The 21,667-nt window shown below is 42.2% G+C and overlaps 1 protein-coding gene across 1 annotated transcript in view; it reads left to right on the forward strand.

Moving 5' to 3' along the window:
• The window catches only part of LOC139754951 (serine/threonine/tyrosine-interacting protein B-like), a 385,378-nt gene that overhangs the window by 214,537 nt on the left and 149,174 nt on the right, over window positions 1–21,667 (forward strand). Inside the window, exon 4 of the mRNA XM_071672774.1 lies at window positions 13,312–13,500. Coding sequence (XP_071528875.1) covers window positions 13,312–13,500 — 189 coding nt within the window. The remainder of the gene's footprint in view (window positions 1–13,311; window positions 13,501–21,667) is intronic.

Raw genomic sequence — 21,667 nt, forward strand, 5'->3', positions numbered from 1 at the left:
GTTGTTATATGGTGGCTCCTATAATGTGGCCACCATATACTACTTGGCTGACAGGGATCTGGCAATGTAGGCTTCCAGGAGATTCCTCTTAGTCTTGAGCCTTGTTGCTTTCTTTTGCTTGTGCTTGACTTGTTGGAGTCTCACTGGAACATGCACCTGGATATTGCCAAAGCATGTAGCTGCTTCAGCTGCCTCACCTGCTGTCTCATTCCCTGCAATCCCCATGTGGCTGGGGATCCAGTATAAGGTGATGGGACGTCCCTGTTGCTGTAGCTCTGGAAGTTGAGCGAGGATTGAGGTGACAAGCTTAATGTTGTCCTTTGGGAGGTTGTAATGCAGCACTTGCACTGATGGCTTGGAGTCCATGTGTATTATCACGGGCTTTGAGTGCGTGGTGCCTGCATGTTCAAGGGCTTTGGAGATGCCTAGTAACTCCATCTGTAGTGTGGAGCAGCCATCTGACAGCCTCCAGAGGCGAGTATGACCTTGGGTATGGAAGGCTGCCTCCAACCCTCCCTCATCTGTGTGGTCCACTGAGCCATCTGTGAAGTATGCTACAGCTTCAGCAGGTTGGGGACTTCCTATTTGAGGAGCCTCGGGGATTTCTCTTCTTTGCAGCTGTTCCTTCTCTTTGCGGTGGATTGCACCATGGCAGTTACCTTTATTTGTTCCATTGCAGGTGTGGGGTCGTTGACTGGAAGGGGGCACAGCCCTTCAGGTCTTCCTGCTGGAGGCTGGACTTCTTGTCTCCCAACACTGTGACTGTGAAGGTGCCTGATTAAGGTTCCCATGGAGGTGGTAAACTATACCGATGGTGTGGTGTATCCTCTGTCTCCAGTATGGATACCACTGCTTGAGAGGCTTGGATGGCAATGGCCGCCTCATGCGTCTAGGAGGTTCCTCACACCCTGTGGTCTAGGTGAAGGGTGGCTCGGACTTTGGCCATCGTGGTTGAGAGCTTGTCTCGCCTGCAGATCTTAGCTAGAGTCGCCATTGTCATCTGCTTGACTCTTGCTGCTAGGGGTGACAGCCCAGTCTCCATCTACAGATTGCAGATCCTGGTCCACATGGGAGCTCTCAGCATGGTGCTGAGTGCATAATTTTGGATGACCTCCATGTTGGTCGCCTGGTCATCCCTCAGGCCATTGAGTGCTGGAACACAGTAGTCTACCAGCAGTCTGATTGCAGCAGTGTAGTAGGTCTTCAGCACCTCCATGTTAGCCCCATCGGCTGGGCTGGTCAGCGGCCTCATTATGTTTCTTCTGATTTTTGTTCTTTGTTGGAGATACTGAAGCTGTGTCCCAAAGCTGAGGTTTTGGTCAAACCACACTTCAAGACACTGGTGGGTGCCGACCCAGGTTACCAGCATTCCCTGAATAGAGAGCATCCTGTCTGGCCTTATGGAGCAGAGGGCCATTGCCCTTGTTTTGGTAGGGTTGATCTTAAGGTCCAGTCTGTTGCCTTCTTTTCAACCAGCCTGATTGCATATTGGGTGTTGGCAAATCTCTTGCACCCTCACTCTATCAGCTGGAGACCATCAGCGTAGAAGAGGAGCTTAACTGTAGGCCTGAAGGGGAGTTTCACTAAGTTCTCCATCAGGATGTTGATGAGTGTTGGGCTGAGGATTCCTCCTTGTGGGATGCCATTTTCAAGGGGCTTGTATAACGAGGTGACTCTTTGGAATCGTACTCCTTCCTGGCGGTGTGTTAGGTAGTCCTGGATCCACCTGATGAGCCTCCCCTGGACTCCCTACTCAACTAGAGTCTCTAATATTGCCAGCAGACTGGCTAGCTTGAAGGCTTTATCCAGGTCCAGGAAGACCACTATAGCTGGTTTACTATCGATGGTGCTCAGTATCTGTGCTATTTTGGTTGTTGACCCAGTGTTTTCTGTGTAAGTGAAGATATGGGGGTTTGGGGTGCTAGCTTTCCACTTGAGCTTGTTGAAAACCATCCTCTCTGTCATCTTAGCAATGCAACTGAGGAGGGAGATGGGTTGTTAATATGGAGTAAGGTAATCTGTTGGCCCCTGTTGCCAAATCCTTGCTCCGTTTCATTGCTTTTTGCAATTCTTGCTTGGTGAAGGCCCCTGTCCATTGTGTCTTGCCTACTGTTTGCTTCCCATATGCATTTTATCCTACCCTGTCTGAGTCTTTTTTGTGTTTCCTCTACCTGTGTGTGTAGGTTATTTGTGGCTGCCCGCTTGGAGAAGAGACCCGCAAGCCTCTCTGCCTCCCCCCTGGGACTGGGGTGAGCTGGTGGTGGCGGTACAGTCCTACCAGATGCTCTCTTGATCTGGCCCCACATCCTGCCGAGGGAGGTGTGCTTATTCAGCTCAGAGCACCATTTGAGCCAGCTTGCTTTCTTGATGCATTTAGTCTCTCCTCTGGTTTGCTGGATTGTATCCTGTAGGTGTTTGTTTGCATTGGTGGGGTGTCTTCTGTAGTTTTTGTAACCCTGTTTACCATGTTGTTAAGCTCTTTCACTGCTGCAGTAGTACCAATGGTCTTGGTGTTGTCTGGTTGAGGGCTTGGTCTTGGGGATGGCCAGATCTGCTGCTTTTTGAAAGGATTGAACTAGTTCCTCATGTAGGCTACTCTTGTCTGTGAGTGTGATGCCTGCCTGCTGTTGTTGCTCATCTTGCCTTGTCTTAATTTTGCTTCTGAAAAGCTCCCAGTTGGCTTTTTGAGTATTGTACCTCCATCTCGGTGGTGGAAGCAGAGGGAGCTTAACCAATAGAGGGGTTAAAGTGTTTGCTGGTGAGAGAAGGGTGCAGTTACCAGTGGGCTGAGTCTTCTAGAGAGTGGGTTGATTTGCTGTTGTTAAGGAGGGCAGTGTATGGTGTGTCAAGCAATGTGTGTTAGAGATGTAGCCCATGCTCATTGGTGGCCCTCGTTGAGTTGAGGAAGGGATGGTGAGCATTGAAATCTCCCCTTACTAGCGGTCAATGTAAATAATTCTGTGATTTCTAGAGAGCCCCTCTGGCTTTTGTAAATGTTATAGAAAATAATGTCACAGTCTTGCAGTGACTCTTATGGCTTGCACTTCAACGTCGTGGCCACAAGGCATTAGGTACACGATTTCTATGCTTGGGATGTGTGACCTGGCTAGGATCATGCAGTCTCTGGTCTGTGCCTGACCAGAGTACTTCTTGTACACCTTGTACCTACTGAAGCAGAAGCTATGGTGTTCCTGGAGGAGTTTTTCTTGAAGGAGTATGATTTCAAGGCCTTTACTGTTTGCTGCTGCATGAAGGTGTGTTTTGTTCCCCATTCCCAGAATGTTCTATGACAGAATCTTTAGGGTGGTGTTGCTGTCCATATGTGAGTCGGAGCTTGTTAAGCTTTCCTGGTAGGAGGTTCCGGCTTAGTGACCAGCTCTATGTGGTCCATCTCCTCTACGTCTTGTTGGGGTTTTTCTCTGGCCATCCCTTGATGGAGGGGTACAGTGAGGTGGACTTCCTGTTTGGGGGGGGCCTCTGGAATTTCTCTTCTTTGCAACTGTGGTTGTTCTCTCTCTTTGGGGTGGATTACACCTTGACAGTTACTTTTATTTGTTCCAATGCAGGTGTGGGGTTGTTGACTAGAAGGGGGGCTGTGGGTTTGCTATCTGGAGCAGTTGCTGTGGGGTAGTTGATTGAAGTGGGGGCTGTGGCTGCTGTCTATCAGGGCAGAGAGCTGTGTTGCTTAGATCCTGAGGCCCGGCAGTGCTACTAGACTTTCTGCCAAGTTGGTCAGGACCTTGCTTAGGTCTGACATGTGGATCATGCCACTAGGGATTGACTACTCATTCTTTGCCAATGTCTTGGGTGTTGCAAGCAGTTTCTCCTGTGTGGCAATGGGGGATATCGTAGGGAGCACTCAGAAGTCTTCTGCATTCCATGGGGCTGGGGGCTGCTGCTGTTGCTGGCCCCAAACAAAGGTGCGTATGGGCTGGCTGACATGTGGTGGCAGTCTGTTTGGTGGGTGGAGGGAGAGCAAGCTCGGTGGTGTGCACCCTCTTTGTCCGCTCGGAGCAGCCCGGGTTCCATGCATGGTGTTTTCCTTCTTTAGTTTGGTGAGGCACAGTTCTGTGTTGTGCCTCATTGCACATATGGCACTTATGTCCTTGTTGGAGCACACTGACTGGTGGTGCCCAAACCTCAGGCACCGCTAACATTTGAGGGGTTCTGGCATGTTAGGCCGCACCTCGTATTTGCCCCTGACTTTTAAGTCTGTGTGACTCGGTGTAAGCCCATAATTGGTGATGATAACTTGTTGAGTCTGTGCAGTTTTATCTGTCAGCAGAGTGCAGCGCTCCGTCTTCCGAACCTTGGGGTGGTTTTCCAGGGTATCTGGGGGCAATTCCTTGGGGGTACTTCAGAACCATGGATTTGGTCTCCTTCATGACTTGGTTTAGTTTGGTGGCCATGCTTAAGTCCTTTAGAAAGACATCTAGGGAGTTGGCTGAGGAGGTGTCTTTAGGGTGGAGAATCATCTCCCACTTGAGGTTTGGTTTGACTGTGAGCCTGGCATTAGGCAACTTTTTCTCTAAGCCCAAGATGGTTTCAAAGGCTGTTGTTGCCTTTGTGGTCACAATCAGGAACTTGGGAAGTGCCAGAGTTGAGCTCATGGTGGTGGTGTTGTTGTTTGTCATTATGGCGATGGTGTTGGTTGTTGTTGTGGTGGCGGTGTTGGTTGTCATTGGGGTGGCGGTGTTGGTTGCCATTGTGGCATTAGTGTTGGTCGTAGTTGGGGAACTTGGGGCGTCCTGGGAAACGCAGTTTCATGAGTAGTTATAGCAGCATTTTCTCATCTGTTTTCTATTTACCACAGGGATCCATCCCTGTTGGTCGGCAGTGGTGGTGGCTTGGCTGGTATTGGTGATGGTGGAGTAATCAAAGACCGAGTCTATGGTTGTAGCATTGTGAGTTGATGGTTGCAGCATTGACCATGCTCAGAGAGAGGGCATCGGTTTTTGCTTGTAGAACCTTGTTGCAGGGATCACGGTCTCCTCCATACTCCTGATATCGCAGGCGGGGGTCACAGTTTGGAGAGTGTAAGCCCTCCATACCAACCACTCGGGTGATGCGCCCAACCAGCTGGGGCTGTGGGCTCTAGTCACACAATGGTTCAAAGCATGCATTCTCGAACACTTGTACGAACACTTCACTACTCTTGGTCACTTCTGCAATCCACACTCATAGTGTGAACACTTCACTACACTTGGTCGCTGCTATGATCCGGACTTATAGTTCGATGTTCAAGCCTATATCACTAGTCTTCCTTTTTTGGTTGGGACACAATGTTTCAGTGTGTACCAGTAGATATCACTATCTGGTGCACTATATCTTACACTGTGGTCAATGCTCATGGCAATCACGCATAAGATTTCCATCTATCTGTTCTCTGCAAAACACTGACAGGCAAGCAACACTTCAGTGCAACTAGGCTTGTATGGGTCCAGAGAACAGTCAGAGCTTGTCAGGTAGCTGGACTTGCAGATAACCTCTGTCCGCAAGTACTGTGTGTGCTATGGAAGGAGGTTAGAAGTGTAAGAAAAACAAAAGAACAAATGAGATCACTGAAGGGGGAAATGGAAAGATGGTAACAGGTAGTGATGAGGTGAGGAGGTGGAGTGAGTGTTTTGATGATTGCTGTGGGGTGATTAGTTTGGAGAGGTATGCAGAATGAGAGAATCATAGAGAGTGATTTGGTGAAAAAAAAAGAGTTGTGAAAGCCTGTTGAATGTATTTGATTATAGTTTGGCAGATGTAGGGTATTTGGTTTATGGAGGTATGCAAAGTGAAAAAGTCATAGAAAGTGATTTGTTGAAGGGAGAAGAGGTAGTGAAAGCCTTGGATAAGATGAAATGTAACAAGGTATCTGGAGTGGATGGTACTGCACTTGAATTTCTTAAGAGGATGATTTTGTTGTTTACTGGTTAGTTAGCATTTTAAGTGTCTGTATGGATCATGTTAAGGTGCCTAAAGATTAGCAGGATGTGTGTATAGTGCCACTATATAAGGGCAAAAGGGATAAAGGTGAGTATTGGAACTGCAGAGGCATAAGTTTGTTGAATGTACCTGGTAAGTTGTATGGGAGAATGGTGATTGAAAGGATGAAAACATTGTTACAGAGCTTCAGATTGGAGAGGAACAATGTGTTTTCAGAAATGGTAGAGTATGTGTGGATCACGTGTCACGTGTTGCTTTAAAGACTATGTATGAGAAATACTTAGATAACAGAGGAATTTGTATGTGGCATTTAAGGATTTGAAGAAAGCATATGAAAGGGTTGATAATGAGGTCTTGTTAGAAGCAATGAGAAGTTTTTATCAAGAGTGTAAGGTGTGTATGCAAGTAGGTAGAGAGAAAGTTGAGGGGTTCTAGGTGAAGAATGGTCTGCAGAAGGGTGTACAATGTCACCATAGCCATTTATTATGTTTATGGATGGAGTGGTGAGGGAGATGAATGCAAGGGTCTTTGAGAGAGGGTCAAGAATGCAGTCTGCACAGGTTGAGAGGCCTTGGGAAGTGTCAGTTGATGTTTGCTGATGACAGTTTTGAGTGAGAAGCTGCAGAAGTTGTTGTCTTCATTTAGGAGAGTGTTTGAGAAGAGGAAGTGGAGAGTAAATGTGAACAAAAGTATGATTATTAGGTTTAACAGGATAGAGGGACAGGTTATTTAGGTGTGAGTTTGCATTGAGAAAATTTGGAGAAGTAAAGTGTTTCAGTTACCTGAATGTGGACATGACAGTGAATGAAACCTGGAAGAGAATGTGTCATAGGGTGGATGAGGGGAAAAAGGTTCTGGTATTGAGGAATATATGGAAAGAGAGTTTCTTGTCTAGATGGGCAAATTGAGTGTTTAAAGGTATAGTAGTCCCAAAAACATTTTATGGATGTGAGGCATGGACTACAGACGAAAATGTGTGAAAAAGGTTGAATGTGTTGGAAATGAAGTGTTTGAGGATGTGTTGTGTGAGGCAGTTTGATTGTATAAAAGGTTAAGAGAGAGATACAGTCATATGATGAGTCTGGTTGAGAGAGCTGAAGAGGATGTGCTGGAATTGTTTGGATGTATAGAGTGAGGAGAGGTTGATGAAGAGTTTTATTTGTCAAAAGTAGAGGTGAAAAGGAGAAGTGGAGATATCATACTGGAGATGGAGGGATGGAGTGAAAAAGATTTTAAGTGATTAAGGCCTAAACATGCAGGAGGCTGAAAGACATACACAGGATAGAGTAAAGTGAAACAGTGTGGTACATAGGGATGAAGTGCTGTCATTGGAATGAACTAGGGCATGTGAAGCAGCTGGAAGAAATCAGAGAAAGGTGTGTTTTCCTGGTTGTGGATAGGGGGCTGTGGTTTCAGTGCATAACACATGACAGCTAGAGAATGGATTTGAGTGAATGAGGCCTTTTCTGGCCTTACTTCTCTAATATGGAAAAAGTGAGCAAGTGTGAAAAAAGAAAAAAAGGAAAGAAATCTGTAGTCAGTGTGTGTGTATAATTACTTATTTGGACTATTTAGGAAGGGAGTTTTACACTTGTGGGTACCCATCTCTTGAACATTCTCTTCTGACATACATCTTATTTTCATGTATTCTGTTTGCACTAACTGTAGCCTCAGGTTCTTTTTTTCCCATTTTTCCACCACTATACAAGTACTCCTTTCCATGTTTTTTAAGAAGTTTCCTTCTCTTTCATGTTATGCCTTGTGGTTACTCTGTCCTTACATCTCTCAAAGAACTGTCAACTTTCCATGTCATTAACCTATTTTAAAAGCTTAAGGGTTTCAGTCTTCACTATTCTCTCTTCCAATGTAGGCAAATTTAAAGCCTCTAGACTTTCCCTGTGATTTAGTAGTCTTGTTTCTGGTACCATCTTTATTGCCCACCTTTGGACCTCTGTTAGCTCTTTGTGCTTCTTTAGGTGGAGTGACCAGACTTGAGAAGCATATTTTAGTTTTGCCCGTATGTATTACATGAATAGCTTGCTAAATATTTCCTTGCCCACATACTTGAAAGCTATCCTGTTTTTTTGCCAGGCAACAGTTTGTCTCCCTAATTGTTCTTCTATTTAGTACTATAACAAGTTAGGAACAACATCTGACTCCCAAGTCCTTACATACAGAATCTTGAAGCTTATTTTCTACTAGATAATAATCATATTGAGGCCATCTTTCACTTTGTCCCATGCTCAGTACTTTGCATTTGCTTGAATTAAATTTCTTCAGTTGTGTATCAGACCAACTTTGGAGTTTGTGTAGGTCCATAGATCCAGTTTTAAGCTGATGCTGTCCTTCTTGCTTTTCACTTTCCTCTGCCTTTTGTATCATATGCAGACCCAAAACATACCTTCAGGCAGATCAGTTGTATAAATCAGGAAGAGAATTTGTTCTAGAACCAAACTCTGTGGTGCTCTGCTGGTCACCTTGATCCAGTTGGAGAAGGCTTCTCTGACATGCATCTGTTGTTCTCCTCGACTAGGATAATCTATCCATTGAAGGAGTCTCCACCTTATTCCTATGTGGTTATCCAGGTTCTTAATCAACCTTTATGTGTTACAGTAATCCTCTCTGACAGTCCAGATACTGGACAAACAATCCACCCAGCCTTCCAGTCTATGATATTTCTCATAGAAATTGAAGATGTTTGTTTTACATGACATCCTTTCCCTAAAAGTGTGCTGTTTCCCACTTGGGTAATTTCTCCTTTGTAGCAAATTGTCCATTTACATCTTTATATCTTTTCTAGTGCTTTACAGACCACATTTGTCAGTGCTACTTCCTGAAAATTGCATGCTTTGCAAGGCTGCCATGTCGTACTGGATAAAGTGTAAATTTTAACACCCTAGAAAATTTTTGAATTGACTGAAGAAAGGCAAATGCTGATAGGGGAAGGATGCAGATTCTACCATCCAGAATTGTGCAAACAGTCACTAGAGATGAAGCACTGCTTAAACAAGCACTGTGAGAACATATTCCTTGAGCCCAACAAAATATACATTCTTTTTCAGTGACAGGCAAAGATCTAAATAGAGGCAGGGAAGAACTAAATGAGGAGGAAATGATACTGGCTCTCCTCTTTAGAATGTTGAGGGAACTGAAAGCTCTTTGCTGAAAACAAATAAAATCCAATTTATAAGTGGCTTGTCAAATGAGTCAGGTGCAGTGTTTGTGGCCTTCACTGAAACATACAAAGGACCTTATGAAAAGTGAGTTTTGGATCCCAAATTACAACATATACAGATGCAGCAGGACTAAATCATGTAGAGGAGTAAGACGTTTTATAGTAGATACACATATAAAACTGAACTTCTGAACTCCTCATATGATATAGTAGAAACACTCATTTTCAGTACTGAATAGCCAAACCTGGTCATTGCATTAATCTGTAGACCACCTGATGCAAAGCCTTGTGAATTTACTGAACAAACAAGAAACATAGAATCATGTCTCAACCTCTTCAGAAACCCAGTCCCAGATATACGTGTCTTAGGAGACTTCAATCTACAGGACATTAAATGGAGACAGGCAGAAAACTCTGACTTTGGGAGCAGATCGGGTGAACAGCTGCAAAAAAGAGTCAGTCTGACTATGTGGAAAGTTCTCCCTCAACTAGCAAATAAAAAAAAATTAGAGGAAATAACATTCTGGACTTGATTTCCACAAATAAATGTGGACCTAATATTTGATATTATCATCTCAGACACCCTGTGCTCTGACCACGATTTGATTGAAATAAAACAATCTTGGATGCTAAACTGCCTAGTCAGAATACGCAAAACACTGGGGGTGTTTTCAGTAATTTAAGTTTAAATAGGATGTGGATAAAGTGGGAGGATGTTATTAATGAGACTTCTGCAATACAATGGAAAAGCCTGTTTAGTACCATCACAAAGGAGGAATGTGTAAGTGAAATGACCACTCTGGTACTCTGAGCATGCAACAGGCATGTTCCAGGTAAAAGAGTACAAAATGTGTAGGTTAGAAGGAGAAAAAAGAGCACTTTAAAGGAGATGAAAAGGAATTGCAGATTTTCTAAAGAAGCCACAGTGCACACAGCAAAGAATGGTAAACTTATTGAGTAGATTATCGGCCATAGACCATAAACTAAAAATTTCGTATGAAACACATGAAAAAGAAGCCAAAAGTGGAATGAGAAATAACCCAAAATATTTTTGCTCATATGCAAAATGCAAATCCAGAGCAACATACTGCATTAACCCACTTAAAACAGAGGAAAGTAATTTTACAAACTGCCAAGAGATGAGTGAGATCCTAAAAAGGCAATATGAAACATTATTCACCAAGCAAGAATCATCAGAAATAAATGACCCAACAGATTCTTTCTAAACACTAATTCCCCAAGAGTATACATGGCAGATATCACCTCAACTGAAGGTTTCAAGAGGGCCATTGAGAGGATGCCCATGCACTGAGGCCCAGGCCAAAGACACTTCAAGCACATTCACTGAACATCGTATGGAGAAAATGTCTAGATTCTGGCAGCTTTCCTGATAGTCTGAAACTGACCCATATCACCCCACTCCACAAAGGTGGAAGCAAGGCAATCTCAGATATCTAAAAACCTATAGAATTAACATTGCTCATCAGTAGAATCTTTGAAAGAGTGTCTAGAGGCAAAGTGACTGAATTTATGGAAGTGAACAAGCTATGTAACCCAGGACAACATGGTTTTAGTGTGAGAGAAAATGCTTAAGTGATGTACACAGACTTTGCAAAAGTATTTGACAAATGTGACCACGGTGTCATAGTTCATAAAATGTGAAAGATTGGAGTAATGAATAATTGGAAGGTAGATGTACATCTCTTTAACTAATAAATCATAACATATAGTTGTAAACCACACCATCTCCAGTGCCTCCATATTAGAAAGCTTAGTCCTCCAAGGAGCTGTACTTTCAACCCTCCTGTTCCTCATTTTTGTATCTAAAATTGATGTAATCATGAGCCACAGTTTCATATCATCTTTTGCTGGTGATACAAGATTAAGTATGAAAATCACATTAATAGATGATGCTAAAAGGCTACATAGAGACATTCTTTTCAGTGGAGATAAATTTCACTTCCCCTGGTAGAGGGAAAATGAAAATATCAAAAACAACACAAAATACTAGATGGATACAGACACTGTCATAAACCAGATGAATAATATGAAAGACCATTTAGTAATAATGTCTGTCAATGTAACCTTCAGTGAACAAAACAAGACAGTGGTTGCCTCAGGCAGAAGGATGGTAGGCTGGATCCTGTGGACCATGAAGACAAGGGGAGAAAGACCAGTGATGATATCATTCCAGGCACTGATTCTTTTATGAATTGTATATTATTGGTTTCTGTTACCACTCTACAAGACACGTGAATTTAAGGGTTTAAAAAGTGTCCAGAGATCTTTCACAGGCCACTTTAATGTGGTAAAGGAACTAAATTACTGAGGCTATACTCCTGGAAGTGTAGACAGGAGTGGTAATTCATCATATAAATGTGTAAAATCTTAGAAGGTATAGTCTCCAGCTTAGATTCAGAAATAACATCCTAATGGCACGATACTACCTATGAAATCCAAAGGTTTGATATGCAGAAAAAAGAAACAACACCTTAGATATCCAGGACTTAAAAATCTATATCACATTGCCATCTACCTTCAGAAACAATATGAGTTTGAGGAGCTGTGGCTTCCAACAGCTTGGTTGACCATCGACCCATTTCATTAGCCTGGGCCCAGCCCGGGCTGTGGAGGTGAAGACTCTGGAAGACTATACAGGTATCCTTGGAACATCCTTTCATATTGATAGATATGATGTTTACCTAGTTCAGATTCCTTGTTACACTGTTTCTCTCTTTTGAGATCTTGTACAGTAGTTTAAGAGGTTTATCAAGTGTATCTGAACTTCATCCCCACTCATGGAGACATTTCATCTGGACCATGACCCTTTTATGGGTCAAAACCTTTGAGGCTGCTGTTTATGGATTTTTTTTTTAGATATCTTAATGTTTTCTGAAACCTTCTTCCCACTGCATCTCACTGGTGTTAGGACCAAAAGTGTCTTCCACTGTGAAAACACTTTTGAACTTGTAATTTTATTTCCTATCATACCTTTACATCATCCTTATAATTCTACCCTCTGGATCCCTTAGCCTAATTAGCTGCTTTTTAACTGACAACTGACTCCTGGTGAATTTATGGAAAAGTTTTGGATTTTCACCTGCCTTGTCCACAAGATTCTTTTCAGTATCACATGCCCCTCCTTACTTGTCTTATTCAGTATTACTTGCCCCTCCTTTCTTGTCCTAGTATACTGATTCCTTGCTCTCTTATACCTTGCATATGTAGGCTTCTGGATCGCCATCTGTATCTTTATCACTACTCATCTCAAAGTTCCTATGCTTTTTGACACATTCTGTTAAACCATTCTTACCTCCTTTTATGATTTCATTTGTATTTCAGGCTAAAAGGTACTCGTATTCCTTCTCTTTCACCATAAATTTCACCGAACCTCAGACTACAAAGGCCTGGATCCTGGTTTTTGAGCTTTATTTTTCAATCTATATCACCAAAGAAATTCATAAGGTCTGTGTTAGTTTCCTACAATTATGTCTCCTCTGTAGCTCTTGTTTCACCTTTACTGCTTTATGTGTGTGTCCTAGTGTTACAGACTCAACCTATTTGTGAGTACAATATGAATGAAAAGTCACCTTTAATGAGGCTGTTATTATTGTCAGATAATGAAAGACATTACAGGCTCATCAATGAACATTTCAAGCCAAAGGAGCACATCATTTCCTTGCTTTTGATGTATCATAACCTTAAATTCTAAGAGCCCCATAAAAGGTAAATTTGGGTTACGTGTAATACATAGTGTAAATGAATGCCTTGTTCCTCACTCAAAGGAAAGTTTCAGTGACAGAATATCTCCCTGTCATTTAGTAGCATACATCTCCTATTTTTCATGTATTGAAAGTTTTATCACTCAGACCATTCATGGAAAACTCACTGTTTTGGATGAAATAATATTTGTAATAGAGATGATAATTATGACTTCAGATATGATTGAATAGAGAGAAGAATCATCAGTGGTAGTAAGGCCATGAAGAGTAAATCTTCTTTGTGAAAATGTTTTCTTACTTTTTTTGAGCATACTGAAATAATACCTGTATCAAGTTTTCCAGTAAAGAGTGAATTAGCTACAAGTGAAATATTGTGGTTTAGTATTTTCTACCTACTTCTTCTCCTGTTAAACATGTTAACCAGCATATGCATTCCTGATTTCAAAACAAGTTTTATTTTGTCTCATTTTTGTTTCACAGGTACCTGATATTAGACATGGCAGACAACTTGACACAGAACCTCATATCTCATATATCAGAATGTCGAACTTTCATTGATGAATGCCTAGCCTCAGGTGGAAAATGTCTGGTCCATGGAAACCTTGGCATTTCTCGTAGTGCAGCAATTGTAGTTGCTTATGTCATGGAGAAGAGGGCTCTGTCATATAAGTGAGTAAACTCCATATGTACAGAGAATTTTAAATGATAGTTAATTATAAGCTGTTCTGATTTTCCCTGTCTATAGCACACTTATTTACATAAAAAGATTTTAAAGTGTTCCCATACGAGTACTGTAAAAATGTAAGTTTTTAACTCAAGATTTTAAGATAATGAATTTTGTTAAAACTGAATATTGAAAAAGTGGAACAGTTCAAAATATTATTACAGCCTTACAAAATTGTTCTTAAGTAGATTTTTTTTTTTGATGTTTAGATGCTGAATTTGCTAAAGAAATTTTTAGACAGAAATACTGTGCTAGAGTTACCCTCTACCATTGGCCTGGTAAGGTTGAGGCATGAAGGCTAAGAAGTGGCACTGGAGTTCACCAGTCATGCAGACTCTTTTGCCTTGGCCACCCTCTTGAGGGGGTTCTCAGAAGTACTGGGCATCAGAGATATAGATAGATAGATAGATAGACGGAACACATATAAAGAAGAGACATTACATGAAGATAAGAAATTTGTGCCTGTCTTCAGCAAAACAAGAAATCATTAGTAAAAAGGTGAATAGCATAGGTATGTTGAAGGATAAAATTTCTTGTTTTGTTCTTCTCCCTCATGAATTTTACCTCCTGATATATTTCACTTTCTCAGCATCCATACTGATGCCCTGATTCATGGTCTTTCATAAATTATTTGTATTAACCTTTTAATTGCAGTAGGCCACATTTGTGATAAGCCATACTACATTGCACTAAGTCACGTTTGTATTCTCAAACTTTTTTTTGTCCTTTTCTGAATTCCCATCTGATATATGGTTCCACATTTTATCTAATGATGGCACAAGCAGTTTGATAATGTAGCTGGAATGAAATTTCATACATCACTATGAGCCATAATTCATCAAGGAAAGTGTAACTACTCGTTCTTTGTGCTAGATTTTTACTCCTTTATTTGAGTTCTCAGCTGAGAATTCATAGATGTCACAACATAACAAGCACAGCTGCAAATGATATCATACTTCACAGTCACCCTTGAATCATCAAAGAAAGTTTAATTGCATCATGGTGTGAAGCTAGACTTTTGCGTGACTGATTTATTCAGTTTAATGGTTAAATTTAAGAAGCAAAATCTTGTTTATAATCATTTATGTTTTTGATGAAAATAAGGGTATGTTTTAATTCATTTATATAAGTTATGTCCAGTCTATATTGATTGTAAGTGGTTATGTATATCTGATAATGTTTATGAAATAAAAAGAATATTTATATATAAAGAATGTATAAATGATAAGTATGGGATATATGAAATTTTGCTTGATAAAAACCTAAAACATTTGTAATGTGCTCAGGTGTGTGAAGAACCAAATCACACCAAATAAAAAACCCATTGTCATCGTACTTCTACCTTCACCTCCCTGCCTTTTCTATGAAGGTCTTACAGTGTTTAGGAAGCCAGCATTCACCAAATGTGAGTGTAGGTCAAGAATTGTATATGTCTGTGTGTGGTGAGTGCATAAAAAATTAGTATTAGGTGTTCACTGTTCTCAGTATGGAAGTTGCAACTTGAGTATGACGGGTATTGAGGAACATGCCCCTCATTGCATGGTTATTTTCTTTTTAACATGATTTTAGTATAATTATCTTGTCCCCAACTCCCTATATTTTTACCAAATTGGAGGTGGAAGGATGGAGTGAATAAGATTTTGAGCGATCAGGGCCTGAACATACAGGAGGGGACAGGTGTGCAAGGAATAGAGCGAATTGGAATGATGTGGTATACTTGGGTTAACATACTGTCAGTGGATTGAACCAGGGCATGTGAAATATCTGTGGTAAACCATGGAAAGGTCTGTGGGGCCTGGATGTGGATAGGGAGCTGTGGTTTTGGTGCATTACACATGACAGCTAGAGACTGAGTGTGAACAAATGTGGTCTTTATTGTGTGTTTTCCCGGCACTACCTTGCTAAGCAGGGGGTAGCAATTCTGTCTCCTCATGGGGCTGAGTAGCGGAAGGAATGGATGAAGGCAAGCTAGTATAAATATGTACATGTATGTTTATGTAGATGTGTATATGTATATGTATGTGCGTGTATGGATGTATATATGTGTATACGAAAGGATGGGCTGTTCTCAGTCTGTTTTCTGGTGCTACCTCACTGATGTGGGAAACAGTGATCAAGTAGAGTAAAAGTAATGAATGAATATACATGTACAGGCATGTACAGAGCATCAGATTGGGGAAGAGCAGTGCGGTTTCAGAAGTGGTAGAGGATGTGTGGATCAGGTGTTTGCTTTGAAGAATGTATGTGAGAAATACTTAGAAAAGCAAATGGATTTGTATGTAGCATTTATGGATCTGGAGAAGGCATATGATAGAGTTGATAGAGATGCTCTGTGGAAGGTATTAAGAATATATGGTGTGGGAGGCAAGTTGTTAGAAGCAGTGAAAAGTTTTTATCGAGGATGTAAGGCATGTGTACGTGTAGGAAGAGAGGAAAGTGATTGGTTCTCAGTGAATGTAGGTTTGCGGCAGGGGTGTGTGATGTCTCCATGGTTGTTTAATTTGTTTATGGATGGGGTTGTTAGGGAGGTAAATGCAAGAGTCCTGGAAAGAGGGGCAAGTATGAAGTCTGTTGGGGATGAGAGAGCTTGGGAAGTGAGTCAGTTGTTGTTCGCTGATGATACAGCGCTGGTGGCTGATTCATGTGAGAAACTGCAGAAGCTGGTGACTGAGTTTGGTAAAGTGTGTGGAAGAAGAAAGTTAAGAGTAAATGTGAATAAGAGCAAGGTTATTAGGTACAGTAGGGTTGAGGGTCAAGTCAATTGGGAGGTGAGTTTGAATGGAGAAAAACTGGAGGAAGTGAAGTGTTTTAGATATCTGGGAGTGGATCTGTCAGCGGATGGAACCATGGAAGCGGAAGTGGAACATAGGGTGGGGGAGGGGGCGAAAATTTTGGGAGCCTTGAAAAATGTGTGGAAGTCGAGAACATTATCTCGGAAAGCAAAAATGGGTATGTTTGAAGGAATAGTGGTTCCAACAATGCTGTATGGTTGCGAGGCGTGGGCTATGGATAGAGTTGTGCGCAGGAGGATGGATGTGCTGGAAATGAGATGTTTGAGGACAATGTGTGGTGTGAGGTGGTTTGATCGAGTAAGTAACGTAAGGGTAAGAGAGATGTGTGGAAATAAAAAGAGCGTGGTTGAGAGAGCAGAAGAGGGTGTTTTGAAATGGTTTGGGCACATGGAGAGAATGAGTGAGGAAAGATTGACCAAGAGGATATATGTGTCGGAGGTGGAGGGAACGAGGAGAAGAGGGAGACCAAATTGGAGGTGGAAAGATGGAGTGAAAAGATTTTGTGTGATCGGGGCCTGAACATGCAGGAGGGTGAAAGGAGGGCAAGGAATAGAGTGAAATGGAGCGATGTGGTATACAGGGGTTGACGTGCTGTCAGTGGATTGAATCAAGGCATGTGAAGCGTCTGGGGTAAACCATGGAAAGCTGTGTAGGTATGTATATTTGCGTGTGTGGACGTGTGTATGTACATGTGTATGGGGGGGGGGTTGGGCCATTTCTTTCGTCTGTTTCCTTGCGCTACCTCGCAAATGCGGGAGACAGCGACAAAGTATAAAAAAAAAAAAAAAAAAAAATATATGTATGTATTTTTTTTATTCTTCTAGCGAGGTAGCGTTAAGAACAGAGGACTAATCCTTAGAGGGAATGTCCTCTCTTGGCCCCCTTCTCTGCTCCCTATTTTAGAAAATTAAAATGGAGGGTAGGATTTCCAGCACACACACACACACACACACACACACACACACACACACACACACACACACACACACACACACCCTCACCTTTTAGGTGCCTTCTACAACATGCAGGGGATATGTGGGAAGTATTTTCTCTTCATATACATAGTTATATTCATTTATATTATTATACTTCATCACTGTTTCCTATGTCAGGAAACAGATGAAGAATGGCCAACCACACACATACGCATATAAATATATAAATGCCCACGTGTTTTTTAAAAGGGGAAGCAGAAGAAGGAGTCATGCGGCAGTGCTCATCCTCGTCGTAGGCTCAGATAGGGGTGTCTAAATGTGTGTGGATGTAACCAAGATGAGAAAAAAGGAGAAATAGGTAGTATGTTTGAGGAGAGGAACCTGGAAGTTTTGGCTCTGAGTGAAACAAAGCTCAAGGGTAAAGGGGAAGAGTGGTTTGGGAATGTCTAAGGAGTAAAGTCAGGGGTTGGTGAGAAGACAAGAGCAAAGGAAGGAGTAGCACTACTCCTGAAACAGGAGTTGTGGGAGTATGTGATAGAGTGTAAGAAAGTAAACTCTAGATTGATATGGGTAAAACTGAAAGTGGATGGAGAAAGATGGATGATTATTGATGCCTATGCACCTGGTCATGAAAAGAAACATCATGAGAGGCAAGTGTTTTGGGAGCAGCTGAGTGAGTGTGTTAGCAGCTTTGATGCACGAGACCAGGTTATAGTGATGGCTGATTCGAATGCAGAGGTGAGTGGTATGGCAGTTGAAGGTAAAATTAGTGTACATGGGGTGTTCAGTGTTGTAAATGGAAATGGTGAAGAGCTTGTAGATTTGTGTGCTGAAAAAGGACTGGTGATTGGGAATACCTGGTTTAAAAAGAGAGATATACATAAGTATCTGTACGTAAGTTGGAGAGATGGCCAGAGAGCGTTATTGGATTATGTGTTAATTGATAGGTGCATGAAAGAGAGACTTTTGGATTTGAAAGTGCTGAGAGGGGCAACTGGAAGGATTTCTGATCACTGTTTTGTTGAGGCAAAGGAGAGTTTTTCAGAAAAGAGGAGAGAATGTTGGGGTGAGAGACCAGGTTATAGTGATGGCTGATTCGAGTGCAGAGGTGAGTGATATGGCAGTTGAGGGTATAATTAGTGCACATGGGGTGCTCAGTGTTGTAAATGGAAATGGTGAAGAGCTTGTAGATTTGTGTGCTGAAAAAGGACTGGTGATTGGGAATTATTTTTATATTTATTATACTTTGTCGCTGTCTCCCGCGTTTGCGAGGTAGCGCAAGGAAACAGACGAAAGAAATGGCCCAACCCCCCCCCATACACATGTATATACATACGTCCACACACGTAAATATACATACCTACACAGCTTTCCATGGTTTACCCCAGACGCTTCACATGCCTTGATTCAATCCACTGACAGCACGTCAACCCCGGTATACCACATCGCTCCAATTCACTCTATTCCTTGCCCTCCTTTCACCCTCCTGCATGTTCAGGCCCCGATCACACAAAATCTTTTTCACTCCATCTTTCCACCTCCAATTTGGTCTCCCTCTTCTCCTCGTTCCCTCCACCTCCGACACATATATTCTCTTGGTCAATCTTTCCTCACTCATTCTCTCCATGTGCCCAAACCACTTCAAAACACCCTCTTCTGCTCTCTCAACCACGCTCTTTTTATTTCCACACATCTCTCTTACCCTTACGTTACTCACTTGATCAAACCACCTCACACCACACATTGTCCTCAAACATCTCATTTCCAGCACATCCATCCTCCTGCGCACAACTCTATCCATAGCCCACGCCTCGCAACCATACAACATTGTTGGAACCACTATTCCTTCAAACATAGCCATTTTTGCTTTCCGAGATAATGTTCTCGACTTCCACACATTCTTCAAGGCCCCCAGAATTTTCGCCCCCTCCCCCACCCTATGCTCCACTTCTGCTTCCATGGTTCCATCCGCTGCCAGATCCACTCCCAGATATCTAAAACACTTCACTTCCTCAAGTTTTTCTCCATTCAAACTCACCTCCCAATTGACTTGACCCTCAACCCTACTGTACCTAATAACCTTGCTCTTATTCACATTCACTCTTAACTTTCTTCTTCCACACACTTTACCAAACTCCGTCACCAGCTTCTGCAGTTTCTCACATGAATCAGCCACCAGCGCTGTATCATCAGCGTACAACAACTGACTCACTTCCCAAGCTCTCTCATCCCCAACAGACTTCATACTTGCCCCTCTTTCCAAAACTCTTGCATTTACCTCCCTAACAACCCCATCCATAAACAAATTAAACAACCATGGAGACATCACACACCCCTGCCGCAAACCTACATTCACTGAGAACCAATCACTTTCCTCTCTTCCTACACGTACACATGCCTTACATCCTCGATAAAAACTTTTCACTGCTTCTAACAACTTTCCTCCCACACCATATATTCTTAATACCTTCCACAGAGCATCTCTATCAACTCTATCATATGCCCTCTCCAGATCCATAAATGCTACATACAAATCCATTTGGTTTTCTAAGTATTTCTCACATACATTCTTCAAAGCAAACACCTGATCCACACATCCTCTACCACTTCTGAAACCACACTGCTCTTCCCCAATCTGATGCTCTGTACATGCCTTCACCCTCTCAATCAATACCCTCCCATATAATTTACCAGGAATACTCAACAAACTTATACCTCTGTAATTTGAGCACTCACTCTTATCCCCTTTGCCTTTGTACAATGGCACTATGCATGCATTCCGCCAATCCTCAGGCACCTCACCATGAGTCATACATACATTAAATAACCTTACCAACCAGTCAACAATACAGTCACCCCCTTTTTTAATAAATTCCACTGCAATACCATCCAAACCTGCTGCCTGGTTTAAAAAGAGATATACATAAGTATATGTATGTAAGTTGGAGAGATGGCCAGAGAGCATTATTGGATTATGTGTTAATTGATAGGTGCATGAAAGGGAGACTTTTGGATGTGAAAGTGCTGAGAAGGGCAACTGGAAGGATGTCTGATCATTGTCTTGTTGAGGCAAAAGTGAAGATTAGTAGAGTTTTCCAGAAAAGAGGAGAGAATGTTGGGGTGAGAGACCAGGTTATAGTGATGGCTGATTCGAGTGCAGAGGTGAGTGATATGGCAGTTGAGGGTATAATTAGTGTACATGGGGTGTTCAGTGTTGTAAATGGAAATGGTGAAGAGCTTGTAGATTTGTGTGCTGAAAAAGGACTGGTGATTGGGAATGCCTGGTTTAAAAAGAGAGATATACATAAGTATATGTATGTTAGTTGGAGAGATGGCCAGAGAGTGTTATTGGATTATGTGTTAATTGATAGGTGCATGAAGGAGAGACTTTTGGATGTGAAAGTGCTGAGAAGGGCAACTGGAAGGATGTCTGATCACTGTCTTGTTGAGGCGAAGGTGAAGATTAGTAGAGTTTTTCAGAAAAGAGGAGAGAATGTTGGGGTGAGAAGAGTGGTAAAAGTAAGTGAGCTTGGAAAGGAGACTTGTGTGAGGAAGTACCAGGAGAGATTGAGTGGAGAATGGAAAAAGATGAGAGCAAATGATGTAAGGGGAGTGAGGGAGGAATGGGATGTATTTAGGGAAGCAGTGATGGCTTGTCGAAAGATGCTTGTGGCCTGAGAAAGTAGGAGAGATGGCCAGAGAGCGTTATTGGATTACGTGTTAATTGATAGGCATGCAAAAGAGAGACTTTTGGATGTTAATGTGCTGAGAGGTGCAACTGGAGGGATGTCTGATCATTATCTTGTGGAGGCGAAGGTGAAGATTTGTAGAGGCTTTCAGAAAAGAAGAGAGAATGTTGGGGTGAAGAGAGTGGTGAGAGTAAGTGAGCTTGGGAATGAGACTTGTGTGAGGAAGTACCAGGAGAAACTTAGTACAGAATGGAAAAAGGTGAGAACAAAGGATGTAAGGGGAGTGGGGGAGGAATGGGATGCATTTAGGGAAGCAGTGATGGCTTGCACAAAAGATGCTTGTGGCATGAGAAGCGTGGAGGTGGGCAGATTAGAAAGGGTTGTGAGTGGTGGGATGAAGAAGTAAGACCATTAGTGAAAGAGAAGAGAGAGATATTTGGATGATTTTTGCAGGGAAGTAATGCAAATGAGTGGGATATGTATAAAAGAAAGAGGCAGGAGGTCAAGAGAAAGGTGCAAGAGGTGAAAAAGAGGGCAAATGAGAGTTGGGGTGAGAGAGTATCATTAAGTTTTAGGGAGAGTAAAAAGATGTTATGGAAGGAGGTAAATAAAGTGCGTAAGACAAGGGAACAAATGGGAACTTCAGTGAAGGGGGCTAATGGGGAGGTGATAACAAGTAGTGGTGATGTGAGAAGG

The sequence above is a fragment of the Panulirus ornatus genome, chromosome 18 (genome assembly GCF_036320965.1).
Source record: "Panulirus ornatus isolate Po-2019 chromosome 18, ASM3632096v1, whole genome shotgun sequence".
In the NCBI taxonomy this organism is placed as follows: domain Eukaryota; kingdom Metazoa; phylum Arthropoda; class Malacostraca; order Decapoda; family Palinuridae; genus Panulirus; species Panulirus ornatus.